This window comes from Akebia trifoliata, chromosome 11, assembly GCF_017979445.1.
Source record: "Akebia trifoliata isolate Shusen 1 chromosome 11, ASM1797944v1, whole genome shotgun sequence".
In the NCBI taxonomy this organism is placed as follows: domain Eukaryota; kingdom Viridiplantae; phylum Streptophyta; class Magnoliopsida; order Ranunculales; family Lardizabalaceae; genus Akebia; species Akebia trifoliata.
This window is the reverse complement of record NC_141385.1, coordinates 50,257,177-50,284,604: the sequence shown is the minus strand read 5'-3', so window position 1 is coordinate 50,284,604 and position 27,428 is coordinate 50,257,177. Positions and strand designations below refer to the sequence as shown.

Genomic DNA, 27,428 nt, shown 5'->3' with positions numbered 1-27,428 from the left:
ACATGATGATCTATATATGGGACATAAGGGATCTTTTGAGAAGGCCTTAGGTCCACGTACCACATACTAACACATATTTTTTTCTTCTTTTCTTTAGGCATTTGGGTTGCATTGTGCATCATTCCATGACATAGAAAACAAATGGCCCTACTCTATGATCATTAGACCCACAAATGTCAAAGGTCCTTCAGATCTTGTACCCACGCATTGGAGGATTTAATGAGAAGTTCGTCAAGTACTCCTAATACAACTCGCGATATTAATTGAACTTACAAGAAGGGACCTAGAAATGATGAATGAGGTGATCAAGGACACCATCTCTTCCTACTTCATTATTTATGGGGCCCAGATAAACGGGAGCTCTTAAAGCCATAGCTAAAGAACTAAATTGATCTACTTGTTATGGAACTAATTACATTAAGGTAAAGAAGAGCATGGAGTGTCATGTGCACTAAATACATTTCATCCACACCACAGGCAGAGTTCAAATCTTACAAAGAATAGTTGGGCCCACATTGATTGCCACATTGGCAATCCAACACCGTAGCCCTCTAGATTTCATGGTGCAAAATCAAATTTAAAGAAAAAAATCATGACTTTTTTTGGGGGGTCGATTCAAAATTTTGAAAATTCCAGCTATTGAACACTTAAATTTAAAATTAAAATTTAATGGTGAAATTAAATTTTTTTTTTTTCTAATTTTCTTTTAAAAGTTCTTAAAATTTTGTGATCTACACCTTGTGACATCTGATCATGGTATTGGATGTCCATGTTTGATACACGAAATTCTACTTACTCATTTGGTAAATAAGTGTTTTTCTTGTTGAGGAAGGTGAGCCTCACTGATACTTCAAATCTTACCAAGAATCCTTGGGACTGTATGGACTGCTTATATGTCACGTAGGAATGTGAAAAAATGGAGAAGAGTCTTGCTGGAGTGACCTCATCTTGACATGAAAGTGGATAGGGACCATAAATACTTTTCACTCGCATCTCGAGGAAAGCATCTATGGTTCTTATACCCTTTCATGTTAGGGTGTGTGATGTGAGGTCTAATCTTGAGGTCACTTCAGCATTATTTAATGGAGAATCACGTAACGGAAAACTGACATTCTCTCCATTAGAGGGTTCCTTCAAAGCTTTGAAGTGAGCAACTTGCTTCAAACTTTTGAACGAACCCTCTCCATTGTATTCCACGTGGCATTCCAAAGGAGGTATTTAAAATTTTTGCAGAAATGTAAGGGTGCCAAATAAAAAATGCCACGTGTCAACGAAGAGGGGTTTGGACTCCTATTTCCCATATAATATAGCAAAAAAAATCTAGCTAGGCATGCCAATAAAAAAAAGGAAAAAAAATACTACCTAACTAGGCTCAATAGCTAATTAGAGATAGCATTTGATCCATTAAGATGAAATGAATAAGATAAACAATATGCATAACACCTAGCTAAGCATGCTTCATCAAATTTGTTAAGATCGTTAAGAATTATTTAGATAAACTGGAATGGATGAAAAAGATTCATATAGATGTCCCCAAAACTTTGGAGTAGGGCTTTGCGGAGGACAGCAAGAAGTAAACTCCTTGAGATCAATGAGTTGGGGTCGAATTATCAATATATTAGAAAAATACTTGATTGACTTCCTACGACACTGCCTTCAATACAGTTCTGATGTGGTGGAGTACACAAAACCATAGATACTTTATTCGAGATACGAGTATTGTACACTTGAGAAAAATCAATGGTCCTCTGTAAACACAGTGTGTTAGGAAGTCAGTGTAGCATGACTCATAAATTAAGAAAGTTACTATTGGCACCCCAACTTTAACTTAATACGCCCAATTAAAAAAAAAAAGTGAATGATTGAGAATACTAAAAGTTGGGGTACCAATTGTATCTTTCTCTCATCCTAATTGCAAATAACTATTGAAATTGTTAAAATGAGTGTTATAATGTTGATTAATAACTTGAGCAAAATCTTTGTAATGTTTGAATTGTGTGTTTTAATCTTTAATTGGGGGTGTAATCTCTAAAATAAATTGCCTCTCGTTTCATTATTTGTATTCTTTACAAGATAAAAGCCAAATGCAGCCAATGCAAACCAAGAATCCAATGCTAAAGATGCATTTGTTGAGGTAGTTTTTGCATCCTAAGTATAAATTTTCTTATCTTATTGTGGATGACTCTGTTCAACCTCTTGAAGGTGTTGCTTGCAAGCTTTTCTCTGATAAGTTATTAACAACCATCGTCATATTTTTAATTTTATACCATAATCTATAAAGCACATCATGAATTATACTTTATTGGCAGATTAAAATTTTTAAATATTTCAATTTAATATGCAATACCTTAGCCTTATAGATCGAAGGGCTCTTTCAAGTTTTCTTTTGTTTGAAGAAAGAGTTAAGGGGTATTTTCGACATTTAACTACATTTGAAAGGGGATGTGTCGTCTTTGTCTCAAAGGCAACACAAAAAGAATAAGTAGCCGTCCGAAGGGAGAAGATCATAGAGAGAGTTAAGGCAACGTTGGCTTAGACAGCCAAACCCCTAAAATAGCAAACAAGAAAAGAAAGGAATTCAAAGCTTCTTCACACATTATATTCTCTCCATCTATATCTTCCTCCATATCAATTAACTCTCTCTCTCTCTCTAAGGAACCAAGAATCTCTCTTTATTTCTCTCTATGGCTTCCATCATTTTCAGTACTACAATAACTCACATTTTTCTTCTGTTTTATCTCTTCTCCTCAGGTACCCTCTCTCTATTTTTGCATTTCTTTTTGTCAAACTTATTTTTTTGTATATTTAAGTCACACCCATTCCGACTTTCTAATTTGTAATGGTGAATTAATCTTTAAATTTTATCTAATTTTGTTTACAGATTTTGGTTTGCCAAGAAGAGTTACGTCGCTTGGCATCAACTATGGTCAAGTCGGCGACAATCTACCTCCACCTGAGAAGGTTGTTGCCCTATTGAATTACCTAAAGATCACCCAAACTAGGATTTATGACACAAATCCTCAAGTCCTAACAGCATTTGCTCACTCCGACATTGATCTCATTGTCACCATCGAAAACAATATGCTTGGCGTCGTGATGGACCCTCAACAAGCCCTTCAATGGATATCAACACACATTAAACCATACTTCCCGGCCACAAAGATCACTGGCATCGAAGTCGGGAATGAGATCTTCACAAGCAACGATGCGACACTAATATCAAATGTGGTACCTGCAATGATCAGCATACATGAAGCTCTAGTTCAACTAGGCCTTGACTCTTATATCCATGTTTCGACCTCTAATTCCCTAGCTGTTCTAGCTAATTCGTACCCACCTTCAGCCGGAAGCTTCCAACAAGACCTAGCCGGAGTCATGAGCCAACTACTAAAATTCTTGTCCACCACTAGGGCACCCTTTTGGATCAATGCTTACCCATACTTTGCTTACAAAGACAACCCAAATAAGATCCCTTTAGATTATGTTCTTTTTAACCCTAATCCAGGAATGATTGACCCTTATACCAAGCTACACTATGACAACATGCTCTATGCACAGGTTGATGCAGTTATTTTTGCTATTTCTAGAATGGGTTTTGGAGGGGTGGAAGTTAGGGTTTCTGAGACTGGGTGGCCATCAAAAGGAGACGTGAATGAAGTTGGTGCAACTATAGAAAATGCTGAGATTTACAACAGGAATTTGTTAAGAAGACAGCTGGGGAATGAAGGGACTCCTTTGAGACCTAATCAAAGACTAGAGGTTTATTTGTTTGCTTTGTTTAACGAGGATGCAAAGCCTGGCGAAACATCGGAGAGGAACTACGGTCTTTATCAACCCGATTTAACCATGACTTATAATGTCGGGTTATCTGCGTTATCGAGTACTACTTCAACTTCGACTTCAACTACAGCTTCAGTTTCGCTTACTTCTTCTGCTACACAGGTAAAACCACCATAGCTTTATTTTTTTCTCCAATGATTAAACCAACTTCACAAAGAGAGAAAAATGAAAAGAAGATTAATTGTGAAAAGTGGAGAATACGTCTACGCACAAATTGTGCATATGTACGTGTGTTTTTCTTTCTTATTTCATAATAAAGTTAAACTCTTATGTTTATCTCATATTAATGTCAAATGATGGATATTATGATCAAATATATGTCTGATTTTTTTCCTTCTGTTTTTTTTTTTCCATTTTTTTAATGATATTGTTGTGGAACAGGCAGCAAACAAAGGATATGAAAGCTTGCGATATTGGATTTTTGTATATTTATTGACAATTCATGTTTTAATGCGAAGACCAGTCTAGACGAAAAAAAAAAGAGAGAGGGAAATTGGGCCTACTTTAGGTTTTTTTTTTGCACTTGAAACATGCAAAAAAGCTTCCAAAGTAGTGCAATGCAGCTATGGACTTACGGAATTAAAAAAAAAAAAGCCTAAAAGAGCTTGATTGTTGTGTGATAATGAACTTCAATTTCACATCAAAATGTCCATCAATGGAGTATTTAGGACCGTTGAATGAGAATGATGAATCAGCTCCATTTATCAGATGGTCTTGATTAATTAAGCATATGGGCTGATTGTGAGATGCGATGGGGCAAAACACAATGTTTAATATTGTTGTGATGGATGCTATCACTTCTCTTTGATATAGGAAATGAGAAGGGAAAGCATTTTATTTTACTTTATTTTTAACTACTTTGTAAATTTAGGAAGTATTTATGCTGTTCATGTTTGAGAGAATAACTTTTATTAAATATTGTATGTATTTTAATAATGGTAGGGCAATTGTGTACTTAATTCTCATTGGTTGGAAGGAAAGCAAAATCTACTTTGAGACGTGGAATGCATAACGATTATCTAATTTTTCTCTTTATTTATTAGCTTTTTTATAAATATATATTTTTAAATCCTTAGGTTTTTCATACAAAGATAGAAAATAAAATCTAAGTGTTAAAGGGTCGACTTTTTTGGTTCTTTATTTTATTTTCGAATGGACAAGGGTAGCCCTAGCTAGCTTTATTCCCTGACCAAAACCGTCAGCTTTGGACTTTGGATCCTTTAACAAGAGCTTTTCTTTATACAAGGAAAACAATCTTAGGTACCCCATGAAATAGCCCCAAAGATTATTCTACCAATCAAAGATCATGATGCACATTTGTGGCCCATAATTGGAAGGATCCCACCAAGAATATTTCATAGTGGTGCTTCTTTAAGACAATTAGAATATGGAGAACCATCCAAATATAATTTCTCTTCAACAAATATTGTTTGTGGATCAGCATTTGGGTTTCTTTTGATGTGTACCATGTGCGTTGTTGTGAGAGATGTTTGGTTGTAGAAATAACTTTATGGGAGGTTGGATTATACTATAAGACTACTTTATTTCTTTGTATATATTAACAATTGAGAATATATTAGATTATCAAGATAATTACATCCAATCATTTAAATTTAGGAGTTCAGTCACCGTTCATTTTCAAGCACTTGATCTGAGAAAAAAAAGTAGAGATAAATGGACATGCTAAAACATACATGGTCTTTAAGTGGCTGATGTGGCAAGTGCATAGAACCATGGATCAAAGTCGAGATAAAGGGACATGCTAAAACATACGTGATCTATAAGCGGTTGATGTGGCTAGTGCACAGAACCATGGAAAAAGATCTTCAAGATACACAAGGAAAAAGATCTACAGTTTTGTGCACTTGCCACATCATCCACGTATATTTTAGTGCGTCATTTTATCATTAGTCAAAAAAGAAAAAAACATTTTATCTTTAGTACAAGAGGATTGAGTTGTTATTTATATATATTTTTTTAAATTTGAGGTTTTGTGGACTATAGTACAATAGGTATAGGAAAAGTGGGCTAGGAGAATCTACTACTTAGGGGATTCTTTGTAATGCCCTTTTCCTGCCTGTAGTGGTTTTAGGGACTAAGAGATTGTCTCGTCAACAAGATGGTATATACACTCTTTAATTTTGGGAGTTCAATGACCTATTTTCAAAAACTTTGATCCTAGTTGAAAATAAAATGAAAATTTTCTCTTAAAATCTGATCTAATCTCTAAAAACTACAGGACTAATAATTAAGATGTTATTTTTTCGTCAAAGTCACCAATACATTGCTAAAGAAAAAATATTATATAGGGAACTACAGAAAGAAAAAAAAAAGTGCTACAAAGGATCTCTTCTTGTAGGAGAAACAGTTTCTTGTAAAATATTAAGAGAAAGAGAGATGAAAGATGGTGTATTTTCACAGAATTTTTTTTTTGGGTGGAGGGACCAGGTGATTTGCTTATATGATCAATATTGGTTGTGGTTTATAAATAATAAGATGATAGGTTGACCATCTTCTAAATATGTTTCCAGAGGTAATCATGATAGTACTAATTATTATAATGAGGTCATACACTTTTATAATTTTCATCATTTAGACAAAGAGCCTTAAAAGCTGCACTTTTACATCAAAATACTCTCTTTCTGGTCCCTCGTCCTTTCACTCGCAACTCAGCCGATTTCATACCACTAGATGAAAGTTTGATTTGATTCAATAATAAATTCATTTGAACCAACTCATAAATTGACTAGGAAATCATCCGGGTTATATGCTATATTTGAAGTTTCTTTTAAAATAAATAAAAATTAGACATAATTTTACATTTTAAAGCTCTAAAATTAATTTTTAAAGTCATCATCGAAATCTTATCCTAGAAGTAAAAGTATGCAGTTGGCTGAATGAATCATATTATATCATTTAATTCTATCGAAAGTTACATCTTTTGTTATTCAAAGTGTGTTCATAATGATTTTTAACTTTAGAATAATGATAAACTGATCCCCCCCTCCACCCCTGAGATACACCCTTGACATATATTTTTCCTCGGAATATACAATTGCACATATTAATAGGATTTGTATCCCGAGAAAAATTCAATGATTTTGGCACATGCCACATCAGGAGTGTATGTCAGAGAAGAGAAGGGAGGGGAGGGGTCAGAAAATCACGACCCTTAGCTTTATCATGAGTCCGTGATGGAGTGACCTCATGAGCACAAAACCATAGATGTTGTCCACTCGTATTTCAATGAAAAGCATCTATAATTCCTACAAACTTACACGTCAGAAAAGTGTGAATTGAAGTCAATCGTGAGGTCACTTTAACATTATTCTTTTATATTATTTAAATCTGTATTCTTTTGGGCCTTTCTATGGTCTTCTTGCCTGCATATTCCTTCTATCGAGGAAGCAATTGACCTTTATTGTATTTGCCCAAATCATCTTAAATGATTTTCTCATATTTTATCCCCTATGATATAACTTATTATATTTTCCTGATTGTATTCGTTCATTTTTAGCTTTATCTTTCTTAAGTTTTGCATTAACCTAACTCAATCTCTTCATCTCTCTTATGCTCAATCTTTAAAATGACACCTCTTGACCTCCAACATTCAACTCCATAATTGGCTTTACTTCCATATTATAAACACATTTTACATTTAATATTTGTATTTATTTGACTTGGATGATTCGAAGGACTACATCCGACTCTAATCGGTTTATTGAGTTTTTAAATGCACATAAGCACAACGTGATCCTTGTAGTAAAGTTGCTGATGAATCCGTTCAGACATGATAACTTTGTTGGACCCATGCATATGGTTTGCCCCTCGACCAACAAAATTCTCTTAAAAAAGAGATTCTGTTATGTTTTAATTCCAAAACTATTAATGAAATTCAATATGGTCATGATTCTTAAAGAATTATCCATTAGAAAATAGTAAGTGACCTTAAATAGATTTAGGTTATGTTCTCTCATTTATTGAAGCAATTGCACTAGAGTAGAGAATTTTCATGACCGAATCAACCCACCAAAATTTGATCGAGTTGACTCAGCTTGATTAAATCAACTTTGTTTGACCAGTCTAATTTGGGTTGACCAAATTGAGTCCATACTCAACCCAATTTCTATTTTAGTCTTATATGTTTATTTATTTAAAAAAAGACCTTGTGAGGATGTTCTCAAGGTCTTAGGTTCAAATCCCTTGAACCCCTTCTTATACTTGAAAAAATAAAAAATAACTTACTCAACTTAAAAAAAAATAATATTGAAGGGCTTAGGTTCAAATCCCTTGAACCCCTTCTTATACTTAAAAAAATAAAAATAGATGGTTCAACTTAAAAAATAATAATGTTGAGAGTATTTTTCTAATTCAAGTAGGATTTCTATTTCAAAATTCTAATACAATTTCTAGTCTATTGTTACTTTAGAAGTGTTGTTACTTGTTAGTTTCTGATTTACATTGTAATTGAGTCTATATAAAGGGGACAACCTATGCAAGAGATACAATTTTTATCGTTACAATTTATTTTCTATGATCTTTTTGAATTTTCTTCTTTGTCGAATCTATTGATTCAAATACGCTTCCATAACATCAAAATAGTAGATAACCTTAAATAGGTTTAGGTTATCTTCTCTCACTCTTAAAGGGTGGATCTAGATCCCTAATGTAGCAAAGTTTGGATCATCAATTAAACCCAGCCAATTCATCTTTCCAAAAACCTTGATTCCCTCTCCCAACCCATTTTCTTCCACTCCAAAAAACTTTGGGTATCAATAGGCTGCCTGTAATGGACCGCGGGCTTGTGTTCATCAAAGTGCTCCATTTTTCCTTAAGTCTGGGTTGGGCCAGTCCAGTTTAATTATTGGATTGAGGCTGAGCTTGGGCTTATGAGCCTGACAAATATATACCTGGGCCTGAAAATGATGCCATTCAATTGTGTTTGATGAGTCTTCAATTAATACCTACTTGGATGTACGAGGACTGCCTGATGCAACGATCACTCTCCGAAAGAATCACAACTCGACTCCCCTCAATAGGTTGGCTTACATTTTCTGACTAGGAATTGATTTTCTTTTTTTTTTTTTTGATAATAAGCAAGCATTGAGGAATCTTATTCTTAGAGTATCTCTTTCTTGAAAATTTCAAGAATATCTCCGAAGAATCTCAATTTGATTTTCAATAGTCTTAATCGCCGTCACTAAATCAGATGACACATGCACATTCACAAAAATTTGAGATAGAGCAAACTCCAAAGCCTTGAAACTAGCAAATTAAAAACTCCACTTGATTATATCAAACTGCAAGCAAGGCCTAAACCATCGAGCAGTCTAGCTAAGAAAGAATCATTTTTGTCTCTGATAATGAATCCAAAACCAACACCTGATTAAAAAATCATAATTGAACATGGGGTTGGATGCAACTTTCGATAAGTCTTGACAATATGCAAAGGAGGATGTAGAGAGACGCCCCAACATGTAGCACTCTTCATTTTCTCTAAATTTCAATTGTCTGTCTGTAGACACCCTATTTTTGCACTCGCCTGATTAATCAACTCGTCAATCCGATTGCAATGATTCCCAATGATGGATGTGTATTCCATTGCTTTATTTTGTTACCAGATGTGTTTCAGAAATCCGGATGAGGTGTCTCGAATTAACAAAACATTAGAAACCACGCTACGCTAGGAAAATACGACCCCAGAAACATAGAAATCATCATCTTGTAGACCAAAAAGAAGCTTCACGATAAAAATCACTAAAAATGATTAAATTACCAAAATACCCCTAACCTCAAAACGACCCTAGAGCCTACGTTACGATTAGGAAAACTCTCTCGAACACATAAAATAACAAATCGAAACCAAATAAATCATTTCGCCAATTTTAACAGAATTTGACAAAATTACGAAAATGCCCCTCATAAAGTTCACAATCATTTCACACAAAAATTTTCATAAATGACACAAACCAACATTCTCATTGAATTCCTTACGAAAAATCGATTCTAAAACATCCTAGAACATTAAAAATCGACTTGAAACGTGAAAAGTCCTCTCCGGGGGCAAAACGGTAATTTTACAATTTTCATAATTAAAAAATTCGAAATTAATAAATAAAATATTAAATAATTAAAGTGAAACATTAATGAAATTAATTTAAAAATTTGAACCTAAAAAATCGATTAATCAGACTCTCAGGCAAAATTGTTGAGGGTTCGTGGGATATTTCTTTAAGGACCCCTCCATTTGGGGGTCCAAAGAATTAAAGAAATTATGGAGGGGCCTTCTCCAAAAATTTAAAGTAAATCAAGCAAGATTGAAGTCAAGGTATTAAAGTCAATCAAGTAAGACTAAAGTCAAAATTAAAGTCAATTAAGCAAGACTAAAGTCAAGATATTGAAAGTCGATCAATTAAGACTAAAGTCAAAACATTAAAAGTCAATCAAATAAGACCAAAAGTCATAATAGAGATCTAATTAAATAATAACTCTATCTAATAGAGTTCTAACTAAAAAACAATTCCACCTAAAACAATTTGAATTAAAACACAATTCTACTTAAAACAATTCTAATTAAAACACAATTCTACCTAAAACAAGTCAAACTAAAACACAACTCTAATTAAAAGATCTCTAATTAAACACTAACTCTATCCAAATCAACCCCTAAAAACATCTATAAATAGAGGTGCTCACACCCTATTTTCGCATCAAATAATAAACCCTAGGAGAAGTAGGTCTAGAAGCTCTCCTAGCCCCCCATAAACCCTAGTTTTGGAGCCCCAACTCCTTACCTAACATCCCTCCTTCAATTTTAGTCTAGAAAACATCTAAAAGCCCTCCAAAAATACCCCCAAATCCGCAACAAACTTGAAGAGTTCAGATTCAGAAACAAGGAGATACCTTGATCTAAGAGATCTGAAGTCAAATCCGGAGACAGAACGAAGCGAGGGAGCACGGTACAAGGAGCTCTTTTGTCAGATCTGAGGGAACAAAGTCCTTGCTATCGGAAAGGTAAATTTTTATTTTTATTTATTTTTATCTAGGTTTTAGCAATGTAATTTACTTGGGAAGTTAGTAGAGACCGGCTTTGGCCGGGCGGGGTTGGTGCCTAACACCTTCCAACCCCGTAACTTGATCCCTGAATTCAGATTTTTTTATGGTAGATTAGTTCTTTTTATCCATGTTAGAGTCAGTTTGGTTCCTAGACCACAATAACTAGGTGGCGACTCCCAAACCTCAAGGGTCAAAAGCGGATCCGCGCACCTCGCGGATTGAGGGCGCTTTCACTGTCAATTCATTTTGTGTTGGGAAACAACACTAATGTCATCCTCTTACTTTGGAGACGATTTTTTTTTTTTTTTTTTGTGAAATATGTATAATGTTTTTTCGAGTAGGGTTTCTTTTATATTTTTGCTCTGTGAGGTTCCTTGCGGTCGTGTACAGAGAGTTCGTAAATTTTATCGTTGATAGTGGATTTTTCTCCTTCTCCTTTTTGGACGTAGGCAATTTGCCAAACCACGTAAATCTTGAGTGTTCGTTTTTTTTTTATTTTTATCTTTACTCTTGTTACGCTTCCTTACAACAATGTACCATACATATATCTCTCCATTAATGCCAGCATATCTTCTTTGCACTCAAGATTTTCAAATAGATCTATTCTTTCTGATCGAGATATTTCAAAAATGTTTTGAAATAAACCCAGTAGGATTCTAGTTTAATATCTTCCCGACCTTAAAAGGATGACACACCCTTGTCCAATTGGTAGGATGAGCTATAAATGTTGAGGGGATCCTTCTCCAAAGGAAATTGGCAAAGATAGATTCTATCTTATTTACAGACTTGATGGCCACTTTAATTGTATACCAACTCTTTGTAGGCCCCAAACATAAATGTTTTCTCTTAAATTAGTTTAAGTAATATCAAACATAAACCTATTTCATAATGGATAAGATATTGAGGTCAGAAATCACACTCAATGAGTAAGGACTCTGCCCAAGTATGGCTCCCTCCCAAGGGTATTTCAGATTATCTTCACCAAAAATTCATCACGAAAACAGTAGATTCTACCATATATAACTAACTACATCGACAAGTTTTTATAAACTAGTGGTTTAGATGTACTGTCAAAAATTTTCAAAATCAAGTAAAATTTTAGTGATATATGTCAAAATGTATTGAAGTTCCGAGGATGATCTTCAAAGCATGAAAGTTTATGAACTAAATAAAAAATAGAAAAACATGTTTTCACCATTGGATTTGAATCTTAAAATTAGGTATTTAGTAGTCATCCATTTTTCAAAATCTTATAAAGGGGAAAATGTTTTTTGTTTTAGACCTAATCTAGATCATGAACTCTAGAGAGTTGAGGTATCATTTGGAATGATGTGGCAGTCATCGCGGTCTTGCTTTACATGATTCTTTGGTTCATTTATATGTCTTTATTTCTCATGGATAATCAATTATTTATTAATCATGAATTGGACTCCATCACCGTCGTTTTATGGTCATATAACATCTCTTATGCAGTTATCCTCGTGGTATACTAATCTTATCCATCGAGATCTCGGGTGGACACGTGTTACATTTTCATTGGACAGCACATGATATATTTACTCCTCAAAGCCCAGTTTTTGGGATAAAGTTTTGATGTGATATCAAAATCTCAAATCTTCAAATTATTTTAAAATTAATATAAATTAAAAAAAAAAGCATTATACCATCCATAGTTCGATTTAATCGGATCCATCCAATGTGTAACACGTGTCAAGCTAGTGGAGAGAATGGTAATGAGAACGGTTGTTGGAGTAGTTGGAGAGACTACAAGTAGAGACGACAGGTCTAAGAAGAATCCATCTCAACAATTAAATTTCTCACATGCAATGTCTTGGATCTCAATCTCAGCTAACTTCTTATATTTCACATGGATTGTCATGGCCCTCCATCCTTCTTGTTTGGAGTTTGATAAAGACATCTTAAAATGCCCATGTGTGGGACTTATTGATGATCGTGGACATCGATTTTGAGTACCACAAACAAAATGCTCAAATCAATTAGTCAGGATTCATTGATGAATTTTTTTTTTTTGAATCAAGTGGCAGTGATCAGTTATTGTTATAGGTGTGAGGTACACCAACAGGTGGGGCCACAAATTCCCAAGGTTTGTGGAACTTGGCCTTTTGAGGATCTCTTTATCGAAATTTTGATAAAGATGACTTTACCCTAGTTTTCTCAATTACAACACCACAAGCCCTATAATCACATTAGCTATTTTTCTACAATTACAAAAATATGATTTTCTTATGTTACCTTCAAAATCAACTTAATATTTTAAATTACAAAAAGACATCTAGTGTGTTCAAGTTATGGCAAAAGCTGGAATTGGGCAACTTTGTTTTCTGATCCACTTATGCTTTTTGTAGGATTCGATGATCAAATGTGTACCAAACAAGATTTTCCTAATCGATTCTTCAAGGTGAGCACGATGAAAATGTGACATTTAAATTAGAAAAAAAGAAGTTGTGTCAATTAGATGCGAAATCTAGAAACCTCCCTTTCATGGTTGTGTTGTATAAAAGGGTTTTTTGTTCGAATCCTTTCAATTCAAGGAATTGCTTAGGAGTACAATAACAGTAGTAGAGAGTATTCGATGAAACAAACAGAACAAACAATAAATAATTGGAACAATTCATATCCGTGATGTAACCATTGTTGCATTAGAGCCAAAGGTTCCTTCTTGACCTCGCTACAAGGATGGGATATTATTTTCATATGTTCCCTTATTTTTCTTTCATTTTTTAGGTTTTCATAATCTTTTCAGATAGTTTCTTGAAACTCTTTCTATCTTTACTAGAAGGTGGCATGTATACATGTGTCAAAAATGATTTATTTGTAATTAAAATATTGATTAAAGGGTTTTTGAAGAAGATTAAATTGAAAAATGATATTTATGTAAATTTGAAATCTAACCAACCTGATTATAGAGTCATAGATTGCAATTTTCTTGATTTCTACCAAAATGACTTTGATTATATTAAATTTAATTATAAAAAAGGGGGCATTTGTAAGATCCAAATTTTAGTATCCTTCTCTCATTATAATAGTAAAGATAGCCATCACTAGGATTAGGGTGGTTGGATCCAATCTCTTATATGCACTTGGCATAACTTTTCACTGTAATTTTAGCCTTTTGCCCATAGAAAAGGAAAAAAAAAAGAAAAAAAGCTTTGAAGCAATCATCCCACTTAAAAAATTTGAGAGAACCCTCTGGATTACATGTGGAATTTTCAAGGAGGTATTTTAAATTTAGCAAAAATGTAAGGGTGTGAAATAAATTCAAGACGCCATGTGTTTTGTAACGATTAGGATTCCTTCAAATTTTGAAGTGGGCTGCCCCCACTTCAAAGTCGGACTCCATAAAAAATGCTTTTATGATGCATTTGCTTCATGAAACCACTTTTGGTTGAAATGTCTTCATTGATTATACCTATTTAAGTGTCATTCTCCTCCTCCCTATTTACTCTTCATACATGTCTTTAACGATTATTATGATCAATCAAACACAATCTCTTAAGCAAAAGCTGCTTTTCACCAAACGCTACACAATGTTTGGATCTCTCAAAAGCATTTCTTGGATATTGTTCCCAAACAAATGATGTTGCAATTACAATTCTTATAGAAATGATTCTGTAGAATATTTCATTTGAAAGGAGAATTGCCCCAAACAAGCCCTAAGATTGTTTTTAGCACAACTTTTGAGTCGTAAAATTAGCTTCTCATTCAGTTAGATGTTGTGCAAGGCACACCTCCTTCAACCTATCTTAAACCTTTTGCCTTTCTTTATATTAGTCATTCATGAATTAAGTCATCTTTGACCCAGTTTAAAAGTTTTTTCTTGGAGTCAAAGTCTTGTTTGCTATTTACTTAAGGATACTGTCCAAATCCACATTTGTGTTTTGGCCTTTGCTAAAAGTCAAACAAAAGCAACAATGTAAATTTAATGAAAAATATTTTACTTGATTATACTTATTTACTAAATCCTCATTTCTTTCTCTTCACTCTTCGCATACCGTACATAATGGGCATTATGGTTAATCAAATATAATTTTAAATGCGAAAATTATATTTTATTTTACCAAATTATACATAATTTCTAGAAGAGTCATAATCATATGACGCCTTTGTTTGACACACACCACCATCATAGAACCGTAGATTATTTGGATCGGGATACATAAGAAAAAGATTTATGATTATATGTATCTCGAGTTAAATGATCTACGGTTTTGTAATGGGGCGTATATCATAGGGTGGCATCAGAAAATCATTACACTTTCTAAAAGTAATTGTCGATGTAAAAAAAAAGAAAAACACTAAAATTTTTTAACCCAAAAATCAATGTTCTAATCACACTTCTTATAGAAGTGATTTTATAAAAGCGATTATTTTAGGCTTATGGCATTGACCCTAATAGTTGGAGACGAATCTTTGACATACAAACACTTGAAGGCAAAATTTTGGGGCATTTAAATATACCCTTTTAAAGACTCAAAATGAAGATACTGCTGGAGTTTGGAAAGATGGAATAAAGACAAAACAAATACCCAAAAAGGACAAAGGTTGGACTTTCAATAAAAGTTTGTATGATTTCCCTCTTGTCCTTTAGCTTGGATTCTCATTTCTCTCACATTCAAACTTCAACTTCAAGACCCTCTCTCTCTCTCTCTCTCCAGTTTTTACCGCCTTTTATTTTGAAAACATCTGAAGCCCCATAAAATCCTCTTCATTGTCCACTCTGTATTCTAAACTTTCACATTTTCTTTTCATGCTTTCTTTTGCAGGATTTTTAGAGATCGAGTTCATTTGATGGGGATTTTTTCAGATCTCAAAGAAGAAAGTAACTTAGTTTAACTGTGTTAGCGACGGATCTCGTGGTAAGATCTGATCTTTCTTCTTAGTCTATGTTCTTGTTTTTTTTCCTGAAATTTATTAAAAACTTCGACTTTCTTGGAGCTTCTTCTTTCTGGTTGCAAACAAACTAGAGAGAGAACCAGATCTCTGTTTTTTAGATTTGGTTTTGAAGTACTTTAATAAGGGAAAAGGTCTGCTTAATAGTGGTTTCAGGGTTACTTCAGCTCTTAAAAGTATTTTTTTTTGTTTCCAAGATCTATGTTTGTAAGACATTAGTTTGATTTTCTCCTATTTTTTCCCCAATTTTTAGATAAGGTTATGATGATGATGGTGATATTGTGAGATTTCGGTACGATTAATCACTTTAAGAGCGTCCTATTTTGATATTTTCAAATCTTGTTGATTTGATCTGAAATTATTTCTGTAAGATTTATAATACTGTTTGTTTTCTTGATTTCAGATATACTTTTTAGATCTCTGTAATCAAAGTATCTTCTAATACTGCTTGTTTTCTTGTTTATCTGTGATTTCTACAACTTATTTTGGTTAAGATCTAAAAAGAAATAAAAACTCTCTCAAGCTCTAAAGTTTTTTTTTTTTTAAATGGGAATTTCTCTAAGGTCAAGTCGAAACTTGAAACTTGATTTGAAATAATTCATGAAAGGAGAGAATGTCTGTACGACTATTTGTATTGTATAATATCTTGACGTTCAAAATTACGAAAATGCCACTGCTATAATAAAGATCACAACTTTTACAGTGTCACGTGCGGTTAATATATAATAATAGCTCATCTTTTTTCTCTCTTTATAGTTTAAAAGACAAAAATACCATAACCAGATAGAGATGGGTACTTTACGGGAACACCGGAGATGGAGATGCAGATACTTCTCTTCAGAGTCCGTTACGGGTAGAAAATACGAGTTCCAATCTACTGTCTAATTCGCGAAAAATTCATGGATTTTTTATTTATTTTAAATGAAAGTATTGTTCTTTGAATTATTGAATTATTCTGAATAATTCATGTATTTTAAGTTAAAAAAAAAAAGAATAAAACGCAATTTTTATGAAATTTTACAAATTTTTATAAATCAGTTTGAAAAAAGAATATTACTGTAACTTGTTGTATGTTATAAAGTCTAAATTTATAAGTTGTAACATGTAACATGAGTTCAACTTTGAAGTCATCCTGTTTCAAAATTTTAGAAGAATTTACTTTTTTACATGACAAATGTCTCTTTCTTCTTTGTTAAAAAATGATGGCAAGCCCCTCTGTAATTATTGGAGGTGTTATCTTAATTTTTCAAACTTATAATTTGTCTCTTAATTTTTTATTATTATTATTTTTTTACTAATAATCTCAATATTCTCATTATTACCTTCATTATTATTATCATCACCACTATATCATCACTATCCTATTACCCAATTTTTTATGTATCAAATTTTAGACAGGATTTTTGCAACCCAAAGTTGAATAGAATTCAAATATTTCGTGTATGGATTTTTTTTTTCTTTGAAGTAACATTCAATCAGATTCATACAAGGGCATTTCTGTCATTTGAGTGAGCGTGCTCGGTCCCTCTGTGCGCATAATTTAAAGTTTTTGAACTATCATTGACTGATGCATCCCATCTTTTGAGGATATAAGAAAATGAAGCAGAGAGAGAGAGAGAGAGAGAGAGAGAGAGAGAGAGGCAGGCCAGCATGTGCGTATGAAGGCGGTGATTACTTAATGAATGATCAATTGGAGATTAATTTATTTCATTTGTATATTTTTCTCTCATTATGTTCTTGATTTTGGTATCATTTGCAGAATTCTGAAACTTTAGGGGTTTCCTCTCTGTGAGATTATTACAAGAACAAATGCCGAGATCAAGGTTTGACAGCCTAAATCTCAAGCTAATTTTCCTTTTTTGAAAGTATATATCTGATCTTGGTTTACTCCTAGACAGGTTGAATCATGGGTGTTTTAAGAAAACAACAGAGTATTTTGCCTAAAATAAAAAATAAAAAATGAACCAGCTACATTTTTTAATATTTATGAAATTGGTTAAAAAAGAATTATGACAAACTGTTGGTCACAAGTTAACAAAGTCCTTTACTTAATTTTAACCTCTCTATGTGAACTTCCATTCAACTCAAGGGCATAAATGTAAATTAATCAAATTGGTTGTACCAACTGTTGTGATTTTTTTTATTTTTTATTTTACAAGATTTGGTATATGACCATTTTCATGAATTTTAATTTCCTCTACTGGCGGGACTTACTGTGCCAAGGGGACACTCCTGCGAGGCTATATGTTTGATTGGAAATTCTCACATGCGATTTCATTTTTTCACTTCTCATATTTGTAGAAATATACTATACTATATAACTTCTCATATTTTTATAGGGAGTCGTCCTTGAGTGACCTCAAATTGACCTCATTTCACACTCTCCTGATGTGGAGGTCCCATAGAACCATAGATAGTTTTCACTCGTATCCCGATGAAAAACATCTATGGTCCGTGCACGCCTCCATGTCAAGAAAGTGTGAAATAAGGGCACTTTATAGAGTGAATAATGCTGAAGTGACCTCAAGATTGAACCTCACATTGCACATCCTGACGTAAAAGTGTGCAGGAACCATAGATGCTTTTTATTGAGATACGAATAAGAACATCTATCGTTCCCACACACTTTCATGTCAGGATGTGTGATATGAGGTACAATCTTGAGGTCACTCCAGCACGACTCATGAATGCTAAGATCTCGATAGATATGTTTGCAACTAAATAATTCTGTAGAAAGCAAAAGCAAGGGGGCCAAATATTAGATTTTGTGCGGGTTTTTTGTTTCTTTGAAATGAGACTTGCTTTGAAGTAAAACCCAAATAGCCAAATGAGGATCTCCAATTGTGGGGTTTTCGGGATTCTACTGCCTCTTAGATTGGTGATGTAAATCTCTAGTATTTTGTTCACAAGATACCTACCATAAACACTTATGATTCCCAAATTAAGTAGTAGTTCAACAATATTTCATAAGTAGAAATTGCCTAGTGTTGGTTCTCTTTTGTTGTGTTTGGTACACAAGTGCGGGGTGTGTTGAGTGTAGTCCCACATTGGACACTCATTGCCTTATCTCTCTCCTTATGAGTTCCTGCGGATCTCCACTCATTGCCAATTGATTGAGTTGGACCCCCAAATTTATCACCCTTTGTTTGTGACTCCGAATGCTGTCTTCTAGCTTGAAGTACTTCTTAGTGAAATCTCCAGGTCCTCTAGCTTCTTAGATTCGCTCAATCGAGACTTGGGAGGGGCATTTTAAAAATCTATTCTTGTTTTCTGATTGTCGTAGTTTTCAATAACGAATGTTTCTACTCAAAATCTTCACATAAAATTTCAAGTGTTTTGCTTGGCCTCTAGCGCAAGTTGAACAATGTATAGATATTGGACCAAATTGAACTAGAGTCTGAATGCTGTGCGACCAATTTGACGAGTTTCCAGTCCAATCATTGGTTTGGTTCTTAAAATATTGATTTATATTTCTAAATTCAGTATGTACTTGGTCACCTGCGCTTGCTTACTATTTACCTGTTTGTCTCTCTGGTATATAAATGGTGATTGAGGTTTTTGTTTTTGAATTTGATGCTAGGGATAGAGTGTCAGAAGTGCCTCAAAAACAATCTTCCAGAGGCCCATATCATCTAAGGGTATCAGGCTCAGATTCTGATCCCCTGCATCAAAGGCCTATTGTTGATCGAAACCCCAAACTAGGAGACCGTCGATCTCCACGAGGCTCTCAAACTGATCCATTGAATCAGAAGAAGCTTGGGACTCGCATTGCTGATTTGGAATCTCAACTTGGCCATGCACAGGAAGAACTTAAGAAACTGAAAGAGCAGTTAGATTCTGCTGAAGTTGCCAAGAAAGAAGTTCAGAAAGAATTGGAGAAGAAAAGCGAAAACCCAGTCATTATCATCCCAACCTCTGAAGAAGAGACTCATCCTCCAGCACCACTAACACCTACAGAAATCCAAGAATCCAAAGAAAAGAATGGAAGCAATCCTCATGAATCCTTGGATGAGAACTCACGGGAGACCGATGTATTTGAAGTTCCAGTTACAACAATGCCGGCTGAGCCCGAGATAGAGGAAGAAGAAAATGAAACCAAACCAATAGATAAAAGCACAGAACCACCAATATCAGAGACAGAAAAGCAATTGTTGGATGATATAGCTTTATTGAAAGATGAGATAGATTTGCTGAAAACCAAGTTAGTAGAGAAAGATAATGAGGTAGAGACGCTCAATGTAGAGAATCAGAGGCTTACGGGGAAGGTAACTGAGACATTGGCAGAGCTCACATCAGCTCAAGCTAAGGAGGAAGAAACATCTCTGAAATTAAGTCAAGTGGGAGAGGAGTTGGAACTGAACAAAGCGAATGTTGTTCGTCTAAACCAAGAGCTTGAAGTCATGGAAACAGCTAAGTTAGAATTGGAGTCAGAGATGAAGAAACTAAGGGTGCAGACAGAGCAATGGAGGAAGGCGGCGGACGCAGCCGCGGCTGTGCTGTCTGGTGGAATAGATATGAATGGGAGGAGGGCTGGGGAGAGGTGTGGGTCCATGGATAAACATGTTAGCGGTGGTGGTGGCGCCTTTGATATGGTTGGTGGATATGGCTTCAAGGGGTCACCAATGATGGCTGCGGATGATTTGGACGACGGGTTCGTAAGTGGGAAAAGAAAGGGCTCCGGCATTCGGATGTTTGGAGATTTGTGGAAAAAGAAGGGCCAGAAATAGGAGGTGGTCTCATAGTTTCACCTATTCCTGTTTATGTTTTTTTGCTTCAGCTCTATGGCTGCGAATCCTTTAATCTAGTTTTGGTTGCGAAATGTTTACTTAAAATTTCGCTCTGAATCGACAGTGTAATAGATATGCTTCTACGTTTTAACGAGAAGTAAATTCTGCTCTTAGTGTTATAATTGTTATATGCTATAATCCAGATTGTATAAGTTTTTTTTTTTTTGAAGTAATTCTTGGTTCAATTCTTTATAATTCATGCTAATTGATTGGGCCTTAACCATTTGATGTTTTAATCAGGGTTTGTGTAATTGCAGAGAAAACGTTTTCTGTGGAAAAATCAATTTTGGAGGAAAATGGATTTCCTCATGAATGTTTGCTTTTGTGTGTTTGATTGCACTTTAGAAACTGTCAAAGAGGGATTGTTTTTAGTTTTTGGGCTGAGGATAATTTGAAAGAATAACCTTGGGAATTTTCCACCTTGATGAGAAAATCATTTTCCTGGCGAGTCGGATCCAAGAATATTTTTACACTAAAATAAGAAAATTTTCTTGAGAAACACGATTTTAAGATGAAATGTCTAATAGTCATACACTTGCAAATCATAATTTCCTAGGAATCTATTATTCTGTCAAATCTTCTTTTTCCATAATTATGATGGTTAAAATTTAAGGGACAATGTTGTGAGGGACTATTTATTGAGAATACGTACCGATTAGTCTCTTAGAAAAGAATACTGATCATTTATGTCCCACTTAATAAAATATTCACCCGTTAAGGATCTTTTAAAGATTTCTTTACAAAAATATCTGAAATACCCTTTCAACAACTTTACAAAATGGTTTAATATAAAAAAAATACTGAGTCAAATAAAAAACTTGACCAATTTATTTGGTCATTAATATTTTTGTGAAAATAAAAGATAATATTTTTATTTATTAAAATCTATTTATAAATACAATATAATTTTATTTAACTCATTTAAGTAGACTTGCTAATTTTTTAGTTGAATCAATTAGATGAATATTCAAGTCAAGTTTTAAAATAATGTTTTAATTATTTATATTTTTTTAATAAGTCTAATATACATAGATCAAATTAGTTTAATGTTGATGATGATAACCATACTCATCTCCATCATCATCCATGTGAGTTAAAAATCACTAGTTTTGAGAAGAAAATATAAGGATTTTTTTCATTTAGATCTATTTTTTTCCATACATAATTATATAAGAGATGACCATAGTCAAGGGAAAGGTCATTAATTTTAAAACATGAGATTAGACATAAACATATTTCTTTCAACCTCAAAATTCGTTGAAAGGGTATTTATGTCATTTTTGCTTCAAAAATTCTTTGCAGACTAATATTTGATAAACTGAGTACTAAAGAGTCCATTTTTTTGGAAGGGACTTCTTGGTACATATTTTTTTTATAGGTCTTTGGGGTAATTGTCCCTAAATTTAATGTGATACATGGACATTTTTTTGTGATTCTAAAAGGTTGGTTAAGGTTGATTTGTGTCAGTAGAACTCACCCATCTCCCAATATACATCGAAGGAAAGATATACAAGTGAATACTAAACATATAAGACTATCCAATCACCATCTCAATCTTATAATATAAGAACAAGAGATCTTTCTCTATAAACAATAAATGTACAATAAGGTGATCCATGCATTTGGAGAAATTATTTCTCACATTTCAGATAATATAAAATATTTGATCAGTTGATTATAGATTTTAAAAATAAAATAAAAATAAAGATACATATGGATTAAGGTTGGAAATATTGAAATAATAGGCCCACCTATGGAGGAGATAATTCATGTTTCATGAGTTGAAGACAATGGAACCACATGCCTTACGATATTCTCCAAGAGCCACAGTGGGAAGATGTTTCTGTGTGCTCCATAATGTAACATTAAATTCTTTAAGGAGGTTCCAGTGGATTCCTGAACAATCAGAAAAATCGAGGCTCCTTACAAAGATATGCTTCAATCAAGGATATAGAGGAAAATTTAAAATAAAATAAAAAAATTAAAAAAGTTATTAATTTGTTCTTAGTTTATGGCGCCGTATGCCTTGGATGCTTTTTTTGTTTAATCCTTATGCTTCAAGGCATATTTAATGAACCTCACCCTTAGGCGAGCATCGAGGCATAAACCACACATTGAGGCAAAAGAATAATGATATAGTTGCACATGCTCATGCACACATACACAGAGATATCCGGCAAACATATGTAATTGCACTTCAAAGTACATCATAACCTACCTTTGCACATGAATTGCAAGCTTTATTCCAATCCATTTCATGATAAGGCTGAGTGTACAGTTCTTCCCTCAATGAAAGTACGATATCCGTGATTGGGCCAACAAACCTCTCCCCATAAAAATATGACATGGGCATATAAGTCAAGCGGGTGTAACATCACATATTTCCTGTAATTATTTATTTATTTTGTTGTAATTAGCTATGTGGAGTTATGATATTGAGGATATATAATTAATTTAGCCTCTCAAACAAATAGATATCTATTGCAAACCTGGATGCGAAGGAAAATATGGAGGAGAAAACCAAAACTCTGGTAGCATTGGGTTGATGCCAGACCACTCATAGACTCCAAGTATCTACACCAAAGAAGAAAATATGTCGGTTACATAACAGCATCTTTTAACTTATAGACATACACTTTAAATGAACTTAAATTGATGTTTCAATAAACGCACAATTTTTATTTTTTTATTCTTATATAAAATTAAAAACTTAAAACATTTTTTTTGGGCATGCCAACAGTTATGGGTATAAGCTGAATCTCATTATTAATCAGGTATAAAAGCTCTGTTGGCACCTCAATCAAAACCGATGTTTAAATTCAAGACTGAATTTCCCTAGACACGCGAAATGTGTTCTAAGTGGCTATACCGAAAGGTAAGTCTTTCCCCAAGATGGTATCCATGTAACGCCACCATGGTCAAGAATCCATTTCCTTGCTTTCTCCATAGCCCTTTCTTCACCGCCTTTAGGTCCTTCCCCTAGTAATCGCAGAGCGACATAGTTAAGTGTCATACCAAACATGGTGATATGGCCCTCTATATGAAATCCCCAACCACCATCTTGGTTCTACAAAAAAAATCACTTTTAAGTAAATAAGCTTTAGGGGACTAAAGATATGTATTGGATTCACTTGCCCAAGATGATTGCACCTGATGATTATAAATATAGCGAAGAATTTCCCTCTTATGCTCTGATGATAGAACAGCATCAAGTGTTCCAGTAATGTAAAGTGACATAACCTGCATTTTGAATCATTTGAGACAGTTAGCATTTCTATTAATGCAAAATTGTAAATTCTTTAAGCATAGTTACCAGGGAAGGAAGTAAAAACAACGGGCCTGAAATTTCGGAAGGCCAATGCTCATCGCTAGCTTGCATGGCTGAACAGAATCGGACTGCTTTCCTCAATGTGGTAGTAACGGCCTCATAAGTAACATCATCTTTGTCTTCTAATTTCACTTGGGGTATACTCAGATCAATTTGGTTCTCTTTTATAAACTGTTTTTAGACCAAAAGGAAGCAGAGATCAGCCCAATAAGTTAGTTTGTGGTGGCTGAGTGTATCCATGGGACTAATCTTACGTTCAAAAACATGATTGGGTGCTACATGGATGTATGTCATAAAATTTTATGAATTCTATAGGGAAAAAAATAACTTAAATGGATTTGAATTTTAAATTTGGGAGTTCCATAGCAGTTCATTAATTTTCTAAGTCTTAAGTCATGTCAAAAGAAATGTTTTTTTTTTTTTTACAAACCAAATCTAGACCATGAACCGAAGAGATCTGAGGTGTCATATGGATCAATGGCCCAAATGAGGACCTAAGACCAGGCTCTACCTAAATGTGGTCCTTCGGTCCATGTAACCTTTTCCTGTAACCGATGGATTGATAAATATCATGCATGACTGTACATGTAGCCCACATGATGCAAAAGGACTCAATAAATGATGGATTTTGCTACAATAATATTGGAGTCAGTATAGACGTCGCATTGATTCACACTTTGCTGACGTGGATGTGTATATGAAACCATAGATGCTTTTCATTGACATACAAGTGAAAAGCATCCATGGTTCCGTTGCGCACCTCCATGTCAGCAAAGTGTGTATCGATGCCAAATGTTAAGTCACGCCAGCACACGAGTCTTTCTTGTCTGAAGTGCTAAAGGTGGTTGTATGCAGGGGAGCCCTTTGAGCAGAATGGACAAAGAGTTGTGCTTGTAGTACACTTGAAATAGTGAAGAATCCATGTTGACAAATACAAACTAACAGATGAGTCATGTTATGATCATGATTTAGATCAGTTTTGCAAAAAAAAAAGGTTAAAAAACAAATCTTTTTAAACCTGATCAGAAGCATTGAAAGTGAATGGTCAGTGTAAATCCCAAATTTCAATGGTGGGATTTTGATGTCTCTTGCATGTGACGCTCCTTCAACTGTACTACAGGAAAACTGCACTATAGAGGATCCGCTATCGGAGTTACCTCAAGATTGACCTCATGTTGCACTTTGCTGAAAAGCATCTATAGTTTGTCACACCTCTGTGTCAATAAAGTGCGAAATGAGGTCAACCTTTGAGGTCACTCCAACATTATTCATGGACAAAAGCTGGACTTAGCCTCCTTAAAAAAAGAATAATACTGAAGTGACCTCAGGCTGGAACCTCATATCGCACTTCTTGACGTGAAAGTGTTTGGGAACCATAGATGCTTTTCATCAAGATAAGTGTGAAAAGCATATATGGCTCCTATCCACTTTCATGTCAAGAAGTGTGATATGAGGTTCCCTTGAGGTCACTCCAGCACGACTCTTAACAGAATGCCTCGGGCCATTTTCCTCGACTAAGGATGTAAAATTCTATGAGCAATTACAACATGAAAAAAGTCTATATTTGACGGCCCCAAGGCCGTTGAATTTCATAAAATTTGACAGACCAAGGCATCAAATTTTACATTGTCAATTTTTTTTTCACGGACCGAAACCATTAAATTAATGGAGGATGGGAGAAATTTGATGGCTTTAAAAAATTTCAACGGTCATAGATCGTCAAATTTCGCTTTCTAAAATTTGTAGGTTTTGGTCTGTCGAATTTTCTTGTCAAAATTTTCAGTTTTCACATAGTGAATACGATTCCCATAAAATAGGAATGGTGTCTACGTGGCACACTTTAGTTGGACTTTAAAACACCTTGGGCTCCTAAACAAGCCATGCATGCATCCCAAGGTGTATTATGTAATCAAGACGTGCCATTTAGACCCTATTTCTATCTATAGGAAGGCTTATGTCTTATTTCAAAGATTTGTGATAAATGTACATGCTGACACATATGCGGTCTGTACGCGGCTGACATGTCAAAGGCACATAACCATAGATTGTTTTCTTTGAGATACACAAGGAAAAATATATACGGTTTTGTGCCCTTGCCATGCCAGCTATGTACAAATCGCGTATGTGTATTTCAAAATGTGTTGAAAAAGCTTGGCTTTAGGAAAGGGTGCACACTTTTTTGGTGACTTTAAATAAAGCATACACCTACTTGGGACATTTTATAGTTCTCTTTTTTGTTTTTGTTTTAATTTTATACTATCATCACATAATAATTACAACGTTGCAGTGATGAAGAATTATAGACCGATACATACACCTTGTGGATAGACTCAAAACTGTGTACAAATTAATCATGAAACTTTGTAAATTCTCAATCTCTTATGGAATAAAATGGTAATTATATTAGAGAGCAGCTATTGCCACACCAATTCCTATGAATTGAACACAATTGGTGTGACCTTAGTAAAAGTTGGTGTGGCAATAGTAACTCTCTTATTTTAATACTAACAGCCCACTGTGTGTGAGAGAAAAATAAAAATAAATAAATATGGCGTCCTACCTGCATTTGCATTAGTGCATCACTGGATGCCTTGACTTGAAATCGATTTTTGCGGAACTCGATCGTGGGCTTTTCAACTTTTGATCGCTCTTCAGGTAGTCCAAGCTCAGAGTCAAACTCCCAAATTTGCCTCCCAATGTAATTATTTGTGCTAAAAAGCCATGGACCACCACCTTCAGCAATTTTTAACTTCCACATACTCTTTAATCAATCCTTTGCAACTCCTACTACTAGATAATCATTATTTAATATGGTAAGTTATTCAGAAAAAGAAAAACAATACCTTTTAAAAAAAGAAAAAGAAAAAAGCAAAACATAGTACACAAATAGCTGAAAAGAAATAGTTGATCTTAACTTTCAATTATTGAGGAATTACAATTTTTAAATTATTACTTTATAAATAATTATCTATTTTATTTGATTGGACATTAATATTTTCTCATTCAAAATAATATTATCTATATATAAATATTAATTATACATACATACATATATATATAATATATATATATGGGAGCGGTTCAGCAGCCCCATTATGGTGCCCCCATATGGTGCCACGCATTTTTCAAAACATGGGTTACAAGCTTTGGAATGAGCTGATTTTTTGTGAGGATGATCTCTATGATGAGGAGATCATCCTCACCAAAAATCAGCTCATTCCAAAACTTCTAACCCTGTCAAAAGTGATTTACAAAATTGGACGGTCCACGATTCTCAACTTGTAAATTAGGGTAGTTTCAAAATGAGCTGATTTTTTGTGAGGATGATCTCTTCACCATAGAGATCATCCTCACAAAAAATCAGCCTATTCCAAAACTTGTAACCCCATCAAAAGTGATTTACAAAAAAATGCGTGGCACCCCATTGGGGCACCATAAGGGGCTGCTGAACCGCTCCCTATATATATAGATAGGGAGCGGTTCGGTAGGCCTAAAGTTTGCCAAGT

General features: G+C 34.2%; 3 protein-coding genes across 6 annotated transcripts; 2 read left to right on the top strand and 1 right to left on the bottom strand.

The window, feature by feature from the left end:
* The first annotated feature begins 2,528 nt into the window (after positions 1-2,528).
* LOC147392466 (glucan endo-1,3-beta-glucosidase 11-like) lies at positions 2,529-4,814 on the top strand. Its single transcript, XM_086457228.1, has 3 exons — positions 2,529-2,751; positions 2,882-3,942; positions 4,222-4,814. The coding sequence occupies exons 1-3, from the start codon at positions 2,685-2,687 to the stop codon at positions 4,306-4,308; spliced, it is 1,215 nt and encodes a 404-aa protein (XP_086313354.1). The 5' UTR covers positions 2,529-2,684; the 3' UTR covers positions 4,309-4,814.
* A 10,711-nt stretch (positions 4,815-15,525) lies between these two features.
* Positions 15,526-20,707, top strand: LOC147392465 (interactor of constitutive active ROPs 4-like). 4 transcript variants are annotated; one of them, XM_086460133.1, is made up of 3 exons: positions 15,526-15,773; positions 17,567-17,630; positions 19,394-20,707. In XM_086460133.1, the coding sequence occupies exons 2-3, from the start codon at positions 17,617-17,619 to the stop codon at positions 20,532-20,534; spliced, it is 1,155 nt and encodes a 384-aa protein (XP_086316259.1). In that variant the 5' UTR covers positions 15,526-15,773; positions 17,567-17,616; the 3' UTR covers positions 20,535-20,707. The 4 variants fall into 4 exon arrangements, with proteins under 4 accessions (XP_086316259.1, XP_086316256.1, XP_086316258.1 ...); XM_086460130.1 differs by having other exon boundaries at positions 19,388-20,707; XM_086460132.1 differs by lacking the exon at positions 15,526-15,773 and adding an exon at positions 17,285-17,459 and having other exon boundaries at positions 19,388-20,707.
* Positions 20,708-22,368: 1,661 nt separating this feature from the next.
* Positions 22,369-26,680, bottom strand: LOC147392464 (germanicol synthase-like). The gene is made up of 6 exons (XM_086459185.1): positions 26,483-26,680; positions 23,908-24,093; positions 23,745-23,834; positions 23,464-23,661; positions 23,084-23,168; positions 22,369-22,490 (listed from the first exon to the last, which is right to left on the bottom strand). Exons 1-6 carry the CDS (start codon positions 26,678-26,680, stop codon positions 22,369-22,371), a joined length of 879 nt encoding a protein of 292 aa, XP_086315311.1.
* Positions 26,681-27,428: the final 748 nt, after the last annotated feature.

Coding starts and splice junctions, on each gene's coding strand:
- LOC147392466 (XM_086457228.1), top strand. CDS start 2,685: ATGGCTTCCATCATTTTCAGTACTACAATAACTCACATTTTTCTTCTG. Junction 2,752..2,881: donor GTTTTATCTCTTCTCCTCAG/GTACCCTCTCTC, acceptor TTTTGTTTACAG/ATTTTGGTTTGCCAAGAAGA. Junction 3,943..4,221: donor TTACTTCTTCTGCTACACAG/GTAAAACCACCA, acceptor GTTGTGGAACAG/GCAGCAAACAAAGGATATGA.
- LOC147392464 (XM_086459185.1), bottom strand. CDS start 26,680: ATGTGGAAGTTAAAAATTGCTGAAGGTGGTGGTCCATGGCTTTTTAGC. Junction 24,094..26,482: donor ATGCACTAATGCAAATGCAG/GTAGGACGCCAT, acceptor GTCTAAAAACAG/TTTATAAAAGAGAACCAAAT. Junction 22,491..23,083: donor ATATTTTCCTTCGCATCCAG/GTTTGCAATAGA, acceptor CTGATTGTTCAG/GAATCCACTGGAACCTCCTT.